Source organism: Eschrichtius robustus, chromosome 3 (assembly GCF_028021215.1).
Source record: "Eschrichtius robustus isolate mEscRob2 chromosome 3, mEscRob2.pri, whole genome shotgun sequence".
Classification (NCBI taxonomy): Eukaryota; Metazoa; Chordata; class Mammalia; order Artiodactyla; family Eschrichtiidae; genus Eschrichtius; species Eschrichtius robustus.
The window spans coordinates 68829059-68841566 of NC_090826.1; the positions used below are offsets into that span (position 1 = coordinate 68829059).

The 12508-nt window shown below is 36.9% G+C and overlaps 1 protein-coding gene across 4 annotated transcripts in view; it reads left to right on the forward strand.

The window, feature by feature from the left end:
- PTGFR (prostaglandin F receptor) overlaps positions 1-10334 on the forward strand; it is a 196828-nt gene extending 186494 nt beyond the window's left edge. For all 4 annotated transcript variants that reach the window (XM_068540167.1, XM_068540166.1, XM_068540164.1 and 1 more), the window contains exon 3: positions 8240-10334. In XM_068540167.1, the coding sequence (XP_068396268.1) occupies positions 8240-8530 (291 nt within the window). In that variant the 3' untranslated portion in view covers positions 8531-10334. The remainder of the gene's footprint in view (positions 1-8239) is intronic.
- The last annotated feature ends 2174 nt before the right edge of the window (positions 10335-12508 follow it).

Sequence of the window (12508 nt, forward strand, 5' to 3'; positions counted from 1 at the left end):
CTTTAAAGTATGTGAAAGGCTGACATTAAACAAGTGCACTTATGCCATGATGCTCCGGAGAGGAAAAATTAAGATACATAGGATAAATTTTAGCTTGTGATAATAGAGAATGTTCAACAACTCACACAGTTAAAATGGCAGAGATTCTTTCATGAGTAGTGCTGAGTCTTTCCCTCTAGTTACTTAAGGACACCTGCAAGGAATTTGTGCTTTGTGGAGAAGACTGGACTAGATAAAGGAAACTTTCCTGTGTTCACTAAGATTTTGTGATTCTGTCTTCTTAGGTGAAGTGATGTAGACAGGTCCATGTGTACATAATAAGTGAAGCACATTTTGTTTTCCCTTCTCTCAGGATCAATTAAATTATATTTTTGCTTTCTTTGAAACACGAATGTAGGTCTTAGTGGTAGTGATCACAAAAACACATAATCATTTTACTGTAGCTCATGACTAGATTTGGGCCGAGAAACTTTAGCATAGTTCCTCGGACCCCTCTGACTCAGAGACATCAATCCTAACCCTTGTTTTATGGCCTCTGCCTTATTCATGGCCTCTCACAGGGGCAAGTTGGATATATCTGTGTTAATCTGAAGGGAAAAAGAGAAGGGCTTCTTCAGGCATTTTTACAACTGGAGCAGGGCTTCAATCCTGCACTGCTGTCTTCTTCCATCCCCACCACTGCCTTGGGGTGGATGGAGAGGTGGGCTGGAACAGCAGGTTCCAGGGGCCGCCTTCTCTAGGCCTGGTTGCGGTGAGAGCTCTGTGCCCTCAGGCGTGTCTCTCTCAGTGTCTCCCACTCCCTAGGAAGCTTTGTTTACTCTCCTGAGTGAAGTTTGGTAAGAATATTGAGCAAGTAAATTGCAGGGCCCTTAGGCAGTCTGGTGTAGTAATTAGAAGGGACAGGCCCTGGACATGCTTTCATTCAGGTTTATTTGACCTAATACATAAAAAGAGCTTTCCTAGCACAGGGCAGTACTCAGTTCTAATTTTAGTTGTTATTATTCGTGGCTGTATCTCTCACTCGTAGGTGGCATAGCACGTTGCTCTGGTTTACAGGAGACTTTCTGCCTTTCCCATGATTTAGGATCCCATAACTGCCAGGATGATCAGTTCTTATGTCCTGATGCTGGCCTGTGTTTTGATGGTGGTCCAGTTCTATGATAGAGTCTGCAGTTGTAATAAAGATGTTCTCTTAACTGTATAGTTTGTTCTCATTCATTTATGAGTAAGTTTCTCTCACTGTAGCTCAATACAATCTCTATTTGGTTTGTAGAACATATCTTTTGATTGTATTCATTTCACATTTCCTATATTTTTTTCCTTAAAGAAATCACATGTGATATATATGTATATGTGTGTGTGTGTGTATAAACATTTTATTTATTTAAAATTTTTGTTATATTTTGTATTCTGGGGTAAATGACTGTATTTTACTCCTTTGAAAAGTGTCAGAAAAAAAAATACAACTTTTTTTTTTTTTTTTTGTAAGGCCTAGCAGCAGGGGACCACGTGGACGATTATTCCTAGGAGTTCTGGCATAAATTTTCCCTCTAAACAGACTCAAAAAAAGTGCAGGCCTGGGAGAAGATACTGGAATGGAAAATGAAAATACACGGATTCTACAAATGAACCTTCTCTAGAAAGATTAATATTTTGTTTTTTCAAGTATTATACTTTTTTTCTTCTCTATGTACTGTTCAGTTGAAAATTTTTCCCGCTCTTCATTTTGCACCTGATTTCCTCAGCCGGCATGAAGCAGCAAAGATGCATACAAAATATTATGATTTAGGACAGTCCCATTCTAGGGGGAGCTATCTTGATATAGCATGCCCTGTTTTCTCACTTCTTTGCAACTGTCAATGTCTTTAGGCAGAGACAAAAATGCGCTGTCAATCAGACCACTGGTTAATCCTCTATCAAATCAAACAGAAAAAAAATTTATTGTACAAGTGTTTGTATTTTGCAGCACTGATGTATACTTTAGGGGTACACAACATTTCACAGCTGTTCTAGAGTTGTGGTATAAGAAATACCACATGTTTTTGTCCGTTTCTCCCTGCATTATAATATTTCTGTATTACTTATCTCTGAATCATTCACCATGTGCAAATACTGTCTTAATTTTAATGAGTATTCAATAAATAGGAAATGATTGAAATATTACCTTCTATATTCAACAATGTAGAAGTTTATAAAATTCAGGTATGGGAAAAGTTCATAGTTGAAAGATATATCCTGTTAGAGCCTCTACATTTCAATTTGTTACTTTAAAAAAAATCTATTATTTGGGAGTTACACTAGAGTAAGTTTTTTTCTCAAGGTTCTTGTAGTCACTGTTGCAGAGGTAAAATATTCTATTTTAAGAATAAATGCTACAGAGTTAAACCACCACAAATATATTCAACTCTAAAAGTTACCTGTTGCATTGAGATGGATTCAGTGATTTATATAATGTACCTTTTCCAAAATTGCCATTAAGGCAATTTAAATGAACATGAAATGAAATTAAATGAAATTTCTAATTTGCAATACTCATAGGTGCTGTGACATTTAAAAATCATTCATCTATACCTGGTTCTTTACTCACTAGTTATCCAAATGAACACACAGATTGAACTTCTCAGACTTGGAGGTGTAATGAAATGGTTCCTTGGTAAAGCTTCCAGATGGGCCATTGTCATCATCTGGTAAGACTGGACTGTAATCGCATAATCACAATTAGCCCCCATCTCTGTGGTTATTCAAGTGCCAACCCTAAAGATCAGTCTCTGGATGACCATGCTATGAGGGACAAGAACTTGCAAATCAGTGAACTGTACTTCTGTGTATGCTTTCAGCCCCTAAAGAAAGTGTCCCCGAACTAAGTCTTTTATGATGACAGAAAGGAGGACAGGAATGGTCTGCTTCTTGGAATAAGAAAGCTATGTGTGAAAATACCTGCTTTTGTGACTAGATGAGAACCATGTATAGTTGTCATAGACATTGTTCATATGAAAATAGATGTTAATAAAATGCTAGAAAATGGCTTGGTATCTAAGGAAGTTGGACATTCTACCAGAAATGGTTTTTTGATTATGTATTCATTTAAATTTCCTTAAAAAAATGGTGCCAAGGAGAAATACAGACAAACTCTAGCAGAAACAAAATTCAAAATTAGTCAAGTCTGAATAAATGAAGTTTTGATGTACTAGAAAAATTGCAAAAACTCATCATTTTAATTACTGCATCTGTGATCATGTACCAGCAAATAGCTCTGCCTGTGGTACCTTTTATATGTCTTTATTATATTACTTACAAATTATAATTGTTTGCCTTCTCATCAGTCTCTCATCATAGGGACTTCATTCATTTAATTCATTCAACAAATACTGACCTGCCCTACTCTATGCCAGGTGCTGGGGATACAGCAGAGAACCAGATAAAAATACATACCTTAAAGGTGATATTTTAGTGGCAGAGACAGAAGTAAAAACTAGATAAAGAAGCAAAATATATCATATGTTGGGATTTCTCTAAATATTGTTCTTTGCATCACTAGCATCTACCACAAGGCCGGGACATAGTAGGCACTCAAACTACTCACTGCTGGCTTGATTTACTTTCGTGATTACTCAAAGGAACAGAAGTATAATTCTTGAATTTACCATTGCTTTTAATTGTGAACAGCCACTGGAGTACTGATACCAGTCAACAAATATACAGACTTAGGGTAGGGGATGATGGAGTAACTTCCAGAATAAAACTTTAGTGACCATGAGCTCTATTATCTGTGAGTAAAGTAGCCTGTTAGATTCATTAATTTGGTGACCTTAACAGTTGATATAATTGTACTATGGGGCCCAAATAAATGGAGATTTTATTGTATCATCTGTCTGTTTTGCTCTTTGCAGCTAGCAATGAACATAAACACTCTGGCCCATACACGTCTTTGATTTCATCATTTCTCTATTGTCTTAATGTTGAGTGTCTTGAGAAGTATCAGGTTAATTCATTTATTTTTTCATAGAATATCCAAACATTTGGCCTTTCCACTTCTCAGTTAGAATCCTAATCATAAACAAAGATGACCAACTGTAACCTGCCAAGGTCCAATGGAAAATATTTTAGAAAATAACACATAATAGTTATGTGTCGGGTAGCTCTTGGAAACTAGATGAAAGGCTGCGTGTGCGATGAGAATCTGTGCACGGCTCTCTGGAATCCAAGTTCCGGTGGGCTGGCTGGAGAAGAATGCTTTCAGGGCTTGTGAGGTGACTGCTGATGGAGCCTAGGGAAAATGGTAGACACTCCTGTTCTTACCCCAACTCCCAACCTTCTACCAGGCTTATCAGGGCTGAAATTCCCCAGCAATTCTGCAGCACCTCTCTCACATACACATAGACATTCACAAATGATTAACAATAGCTCTGATTCTTTAGTACCATAGTACAAGCTTACCTTGGAGATATTGTGGGTTCGGTTCCAGACCACTGCAATAAACTGAATATCGCAATAAAATGAGTCATGAAATTATGGTTTCCCAAGGCATACAAAATTATATTTACACTATATGGTAGGCTATTAACTGTGCAATAGCATTATGTCTAACAAAACAATGTATATACCTTAATTAAAAATACTTTATTGCGAAAAAAAATGCTGACCATCATCTGACAACACAAGGTTACCACAAACCTTTAATTTGTAAGAAAAAAATGCAGTATCTGCAAAGTGCAATAAAGCAAAGCACAATAAAACAAGGTACACCTGTATATTTCAACAAATTACATGGGAAAAAAAGATACAAATTACAAAAGCAATGCACAATCTATCTAACAAATTAGTAAATTAGAGACAAACCAAAGGAGAAAATCAAAATCTTCTGTAGTTCTACTATCTGGAGTTAACAAAGGAAAACATTGAAATACACCCCAGGTTTTTTTTCTATGCATGCACAAAATTATGTATTTTTTTTTTTTCAAAATTGGGATCATACAGTGAATACAGTTTGGTAACTTGCGGGACTTCCCTGGCAGTCCAGTGGTCAAGACTCTGCTTCCGCTGCAGGGGGCATGGGTTCGATCCCTGGTTGGGGAACTAAGATGCCGCACATGTCGTACGGCAAATTTTGGTAACTTGCTTTAAAAAAAATTAAGACTGAATCACAAACATCAATGCTTGCATTTTTTCCCATTACATGAAATTACCATAATTTATCCTTTGTTGCATACTTGGTTGTCCTGAATTTTCAATAATATACTATTGTCAACAATATACTATGATCTTTCTTTTACATGAATATTCCACCCACATCTTTATTGGTGGGTAAGTGGTTGGTGCTTCTCCCAAGCTAGGCCCTTGAGCAACCTCTCTTCCAGGTTGGGGCTGGGGGTCAAGGGAGGGAGAGAGAGGATGTGCCTGGCCACTGCCCTGGTGTTCTGGAGAGAAGCCTGCGTACTGGCTGCCCTCAGCAGAGGACTCAATGGCTTTTCACAGCTGGTGACCACACTGCTGCTTGCAGGGAGGGAGGAGAGTCAAGTCAGAGAAGTGTGTGTCATGTAATTTAGGCGTTTTTTTTTTTTTTAATTTTTATTTTATATTGGAGTATAGTTGATTAACAATGTTGTGTTAGTTTCAGGTTGCTTCTAAACTAGGCCCAGCTGTTCCATGCAATTGCACCAAGCATCTTTGTTCCCGACTACACAAAGCCATGTCTTGGCTGGGCTCTGAGATCTCCAGGAACACACCTAGTCATTAATAGGAAATGCATTCACTTAATATTCATGAGGCAAGAGAAAGATTGATTCCTTCATTCTTGAACCAAAAAAACCCTCCCAAAACTCAGCAAATAGATTTTAAGTTCCATAAGGGCAGGAAATGTCTACTTTGTTTGCCACTGTGTCCTCAGTGCCTAGCACATTTTCTGGCACATAGCAGATAATCAACACATATTTGATGAGTAAAGAAAAAACATGAAGTGAAAATATTGGGTTGGCCACAAAGTTTGTTCAGGTTTTCTTGTAAGATGTTATGGAGAACCTGAACGAACTTTTGGCCAACCCAATATCTCAATCCGATAGCCAACTGGGGCTTGGCTCTGCTTTCTTCTGAGAGAAACAGGGCTCATATAGGCTTATTTCTTCAATCCTGCTGGCTAACTTGGGGAGCAGGGACATAGGACTCTGGACCTGACCCAGGTACTATTGTATGGGGACTAATTTTCTCTGTGTTGAAACTTGGCCGGCCTTATTTAGCTAGAGAATCATTAAGCCTGCACTTTGATACATTTTTCCCCTACAGAAGGACCCATAAAGGAAAGAACCATTTCCCAAAGGATCTGTGTGGACTGCAAGATCTTGTTCCTTTTAGTGGCAACAAACCACCTTGGAATCCTTTACTAGCGGATGGTGTTGTGTTAAAACTTTTAGAAGCATTCTAAGCCTCAAAATATTAGACCTCTGTGATGGCTGAGCAGATGTTTCTCTGATGACTAGTTGCTGTGCTTCTAGAAATAGCCTCAATGAATAAAAAATAATACAATTTTATTCATTTCAGCACTTACTAAGAACATCTTAGGTATCAGCTTTGTACCAGATATTAGAAATAAAAATAAAAAGAAGAGATGATCATAGATATACAGGATAATACATAATTATCAGGCAGTGTGGCAAGTGATACAACTGGGTATAGACAGGGTGCTGGGGCAGCACAACTTGCTAATTCATCTCAGTGAAGTCGGGGAAAGTTTCATGGAGGTGAGCCCATTTTGACATGGGGTTTGAAGGATGGGTAGGAGTTTGTCAGGCAGAGAAAGGGGGAGTAGAAGTTCAAAATGAAGAGACTTACACAAGCCAAAGTTCAGAAGGGAATGGTGCATTTGGGACAGATGAGGCCTTTACAGCGGTTGGAGCAGAGGGTGTTGGCAGGAGAGATGAGGTTATAGAGGAGGATTTCAGATGCATCATCAAGAAGGCAATTAAGGAGTTTCTACTTTGTTGTGTAGATAATGAAGGTTTTGGTAAGGGACATTTTTCCTTCAACCATTAGTATCACCAGGCCAAATTAAGATATTTCTTCTTGATAATGATCCATCAAGAAGACTTGATTTCCTTTTCATTTGGGTTTTAGGCTTTTACATCTTCTCTTAATCCTGGTGACATAATAATCTAAGTCTCCCTTAAGTTTTCAGTTTTGCCTTTTGTTCATTTATTTGTTATTTGTTTTTATATCCAAGGTGTTTTCAAAGATATCTTGTTTGCTCTGCAGTTGTTCGTTTAGAAGTTAAAGCTGGGCTCAGTGATTAGACCAGTTCTAACCTATAGCTGGGACCATTTATGGAACTTATTCTACAAAATGATCTCTTTAAAATCATGAGTGGTCAGGAAATGGACACATGAGACCAAAATCTACATTGTTATTGTTAAGTCTCAATGTTAACGAAGAGGGGAACCCATTTCCTCAAAGCCCTTAGGAAATCCCATTGCATTTTGAAATATTTTAGCCAAGTTAAGGCTAGGGTAAGAGATGAAGGAAAGGAAATATGAAAGAGAAGACATTGGTATCATTGTAGTTACCAAGCAGAAAATTCTAAAAGTAACATTCCAGAACAATATAACATACCATGTGCAAATTAGTATCAGATGCTCTAAATAAATTTTTAAAAACTCTATAGTTTATCCAAACTTTAGCTTATCTATACTTTATTTGCATAAATAAACTCTAGTTTTTTCATTGAAATTTACAAATGTGTGTTGGCTTTGAATTTTCTCTTCCCAGAAGTAAGAAAAGGTCTGTTACTAGGGTCAGTGTTTGTCCTCTCTTGGGTCATTCTATTTGTGCACATTTGACTTGCCAGATAAGTTATCATTTTTGTAGTTCTGATGTCAATTTGAATTCAAAGGATTCAGATGTCTACATCAATGTTTCTGTGACTGTTCATTTCTTTTTCTCAGTATTTTGCAAAATAACATCACTTTGTGGAAAGTGAAATGAATAGCATAAAGCAGTTTGTTCAGTTAAAAAACTATAGGACTGAGCTTTGTGACCACCTAGAGGGGTGGGATAGGGAGGGTGGGAGGGAGACACAAGAGGGAGGGGATATGGGAATATACGTATACGTGTAGCTGATTCACTGTTATACAGCAGCAACTAACACAACGATGTAAAGCAATTATACTCCAGTAAAGATGTTTAAAAAAACCCACAAAACTATAGGACTGAGAAAATGTCTCTCAGCTGATTTCCGTATTTTGTTTTGCAGGTGACAATGGCCAGCATTGGAATGAATAGGCAAGATTTTATGGGTGCCTGTGAAAGAACCCTTTTTACTCTTCGAATGGCAACATGGAATCAAATCTTAGATCCCTGGGTGTATATTCTTCTACGGAAGGCTGTCCTTAAGAGTCTCTACACATTTACCAGACGCTGTTGTGGAGTACATATCATCAGCTTACATGTTTGGGAGCTCAGCTCCATTAAAAATTCCTTAAAGGTTGCTGCTATTTCTGAGTCACCAGTTACAGAGAAAGTAACTCAGCAAACAAGCACCTAGTTCAGTAGGATGGTAAATCAGTGTAGGTCTAGGACCAAATTAAGGAAAGTTTTGGCAATATTTCAGTTAATGTATAAATATAGAGAGCCTAACTGGAAAAATCAACCCTCAGCCAGATAGTCTGGGGGGCACTTTTGTCAGATTTGGCTTTCGAAATTTGTTAAATTAACTGTATAATTGTGCATTTTCACATGTTTTTGTCAACCGGAGGTAAACGTGACGAAATAATGCCACAGGAGTCAAACTGAAAACAATTTTGGGCTTATCTGTGTTATTGATGCTTTTGGAACAAGTGACTCTCTTGAAGCCTGTAGCATTTACTTGGCCTACTACCTGTGCAGTGAAATGGCTATTTGGGGGTGTCACTGCTCTATAGCAGTTCCTTATAGACTAGGCACAGTGAAGCGGAGCGCCCTCTTTTGATCTGGTCTGTTTTACCCCAGATTATGTAGCCTCAATTAGTGTGTTGTCACGTCACAGTGGATTCCTTGTGGTTTTTTATAATGACTTCCACGTACGTGAGGTGTGGCTGTCAGTTTGCCTGGTCTTGTGAGCCTGTTTAGAATGAGCCTATCCTTGTCATATTTGACAGATACGACTGCTTGCATTCATTATTACGGAGGTCAAGTGTTGTTTGAAGATATTCTTGTTAAGTCATAGTTTTCAAGTAATCACCATTTCCTCTGAAAATTCTAGTGTATAGTCAATAATTTTTAGAGAAACAAAGGCTCTGTGAGCACGTGTATAGGTGACATGCATTATAGCAGTTCCTAAGAAGCTCTGCCATGGATAATGCAAACAAGTAGAACTTAAACCCCAAGTGACAGGTGCAAAGAACATTGGCAAATGCACTTTACCTTTAGAGTGATTGACATGGTGTCACTTCTATGTCAGGGAACAAAAGAAACACAACCTCTAGAGAATAATATTCAAAGACCATCTGCAGCTAGTGTGGTTCTTTCCACTTACACACACACACATACACACACACACACTCTCACACACACACAAAGAACATCAGAAATTTCAGTTGAAGAGGGCTCCTTAAATCTGTAATGTGGCATCTTCTAAAGCCTGTGTTACCAATGCCAAGGAGAGGGTTGGCAATTAGCAGGCATTTTGAGACCCTTATAATGGCTAACCAAGAGATCAAGGGTTGAAATCTTGCCCCAAATTTCTCAGTGATATTTTAAACTTTATCTTTGCTTGTTTGTATAACTTAACCCAAAGAATTTTAGTAATCATTCAAAATGTCATGGGTCTATCAGAGCATAGGGTAGCTAGTTCTGCTTTATAATAGGGAAATGCATTTCTGTAAAAAGAGTCCCTTCAGTAACTGGGGTCTGTTTTAAAATTAATCTTCCCTGTGAGAGTGATTTTAGATTCTCTAGGAAATCTGTGCAGTTCAATTAGACTTAAATTATTATTTTCACAAATTTTTGCTTTTGACTGGTAATTTACATTGGAAGTTATTGTTAACTTTGGTCAATGTTGGTAAATTCTAATGAATACATCAAAAGAAATTAAGCAAATAGCCTCAGTGAAGATTTAAAGACAACTATCTTTTTTCCAATGAATTTAAAGTAGGGCAACATACATATACACACTGGCATATGATATTCTTAGTTTATGACTAGTAAATGATGAATCATACAAATGCAGGTCATTCTCATATATAGAGTACACAGTAGGTGCTTGATACTTGCCAAAACTGGAAAGAATTTCTTGGTGCAAATGAGCATGGATGTGCAAAGTTTTTGTGCATTTTTAAACTGGCAACTACATACTGGTTATTTTAAGATATACATACATATATATATATATATATATATATATATATATATATATACACACACACATATATATGTGTATATATATATATACACACACATATATATATATATATATATCTTCAGTGTATATACTTAAAAAAAAGCCATTGCAGTTCGTTATCATTGTTGTATTACATAAATGTTCTCATGTGTTTTAGGAGCTCTTAAAGACTAAAAGAACTTGTAGACGGTTTAGAGGAGATATGTATTTCCTACAGTTGCTTGAGAGAGTGTTGGCATATTGTGAGATGAGGCACAAGGAACCAAAGCTCCATCCTTTCTCCTCAGGCTGGGCAGCACGCTGCAGCGAACACTCCCATAGAGCCTGATCTGGGAGAGATGTGGAGGAGAAACCCTCATTCAGAGTTTTAGGCCTCTTCTCCTTGTGGCTTCTACTCAAATGACAGAATTGTTGCTCTATTGCCATGATGTCACTCTGGCCATGTGTGTCTGCATTGAGGAGGTATTGTGACATGACCATGTGTGGGAGAGTATGAGCTTAGCATGCAAGATTTTGGGAAGTGACAGGGTGGTCATTCTCTGCACAACCTGGAAGGGTTATCTCTATTATCTGAGAGTAGGTTTAGGGTAACTAAATTGGTTTTATGATGCTGTTAAACTCAAAAAATAAACACCAAAAATTGAAAAAAAAATTAGTCAAAGAATATGTGTGTTTACATTGTGTTAGGCGTTTTTGTCCACAGAAAATGAAATAAAGTGAACACAACAATATGCATATCTGACCTAATTTTATTTCTGTTATTATATGTATTTCAGTGTAGTTTGACAATTTATTGTATGAGGAATAATAAATGGAGCATCTACCAATAATTTTCATATATTTGTTCAAAGTACTGGAAGTAAATAGTGTTCAGCAAGTTTACCAGTTTTGAAGTTTTATACTCTATTTTAAAATTTATCATTAGACCATCAGAGTAATTGAATTTCCCTTCTCATTGGATAAAGTAGTAGCTAGGCAACTTCACATGCAGTTTGATCAAATTATTTCTGGGGAATTATATTACTCTAGGCAAATTACTTGAAAATACCAGACTTTTCCTGATGTTAGTGAACTTTAAAAAAAATGAGACCAAAAAACCCCCAACAGCACATGGGTTTTTATGCTTGTGAATGCAGAGACAGATAACGCTGATTCATAATTAGCTGTAAGTGTATCCCAAAACATCAGATTTTTTGCTGATGGATTTAACTAGATGATAGAAATATGTTCTTTAAACATTTTTTCTAAAGGCAGAAAGTTGCTTCTAACTATCTGTATTGCTGAAGTGGAAAATACTTAAAAGTTAACACACACACACACACACACACACATATATACATAGATATATCTGTCTTGTAAAACAGATGGTCTTGTTTGATCTTTTTCAGTCTTAAAATGAAAAACCTACTTTAGTTTTGTGCTAATCTGAGTTTAGAATCCAAATAAGATTATTTGTTAAATAAATAAAGTGAACTTTTTGTGAAACTTATTGCTAGCGTCACCTATATCACCATTATTGCTCTAAATTAATTGTCTAAGGTGAGAGTATAAAGGATGGGAGTGTATATTTTCCTCCTTCTTCATCTGGAGGTCAGAATATTTTACCACCTGGTAAAGAATAGTGTTGGACTTCAACTTGTTATTGACATATTTTAACAGTAGATGAAATGTGTTACGTGACTAAATGTATTTTGTTCTCTTCATACTTGTTGGATTGTATAAGAGAGTAAAGAGTGATATGTGTATTTTGTGGCTTCCATCAGTATGCAACTCATGTAATTTTAGTGCTTTGACTAGTTTAAAGCTTTAAACAAATGATTTTTAAAAAATAAACTTGGACTGATGTTTATCAAGAGTGGTTATTTTTAGGAAGCTCATATAAAACTTGGAACTCTTGAACCTACCTAAACTTCTATTTTTACCTGCTATTAGATAGGAAGAATTTCAGCTTGTTTTCCATTATTACCTTTCGCTATCCCTTTCCTGTCCACTCTTCTGTGACATCTGCTTTCTTTCTTTTTCCTGTGCCTCATTTTATGCAGGTAGGTCATAATTCTGATGGGAATCTGATCATTTCCAAAACACAGTGGCGCAAGTATACCTGTGATAACAAACAACCTGCAAATCTCAGTGCCATAAACCCAG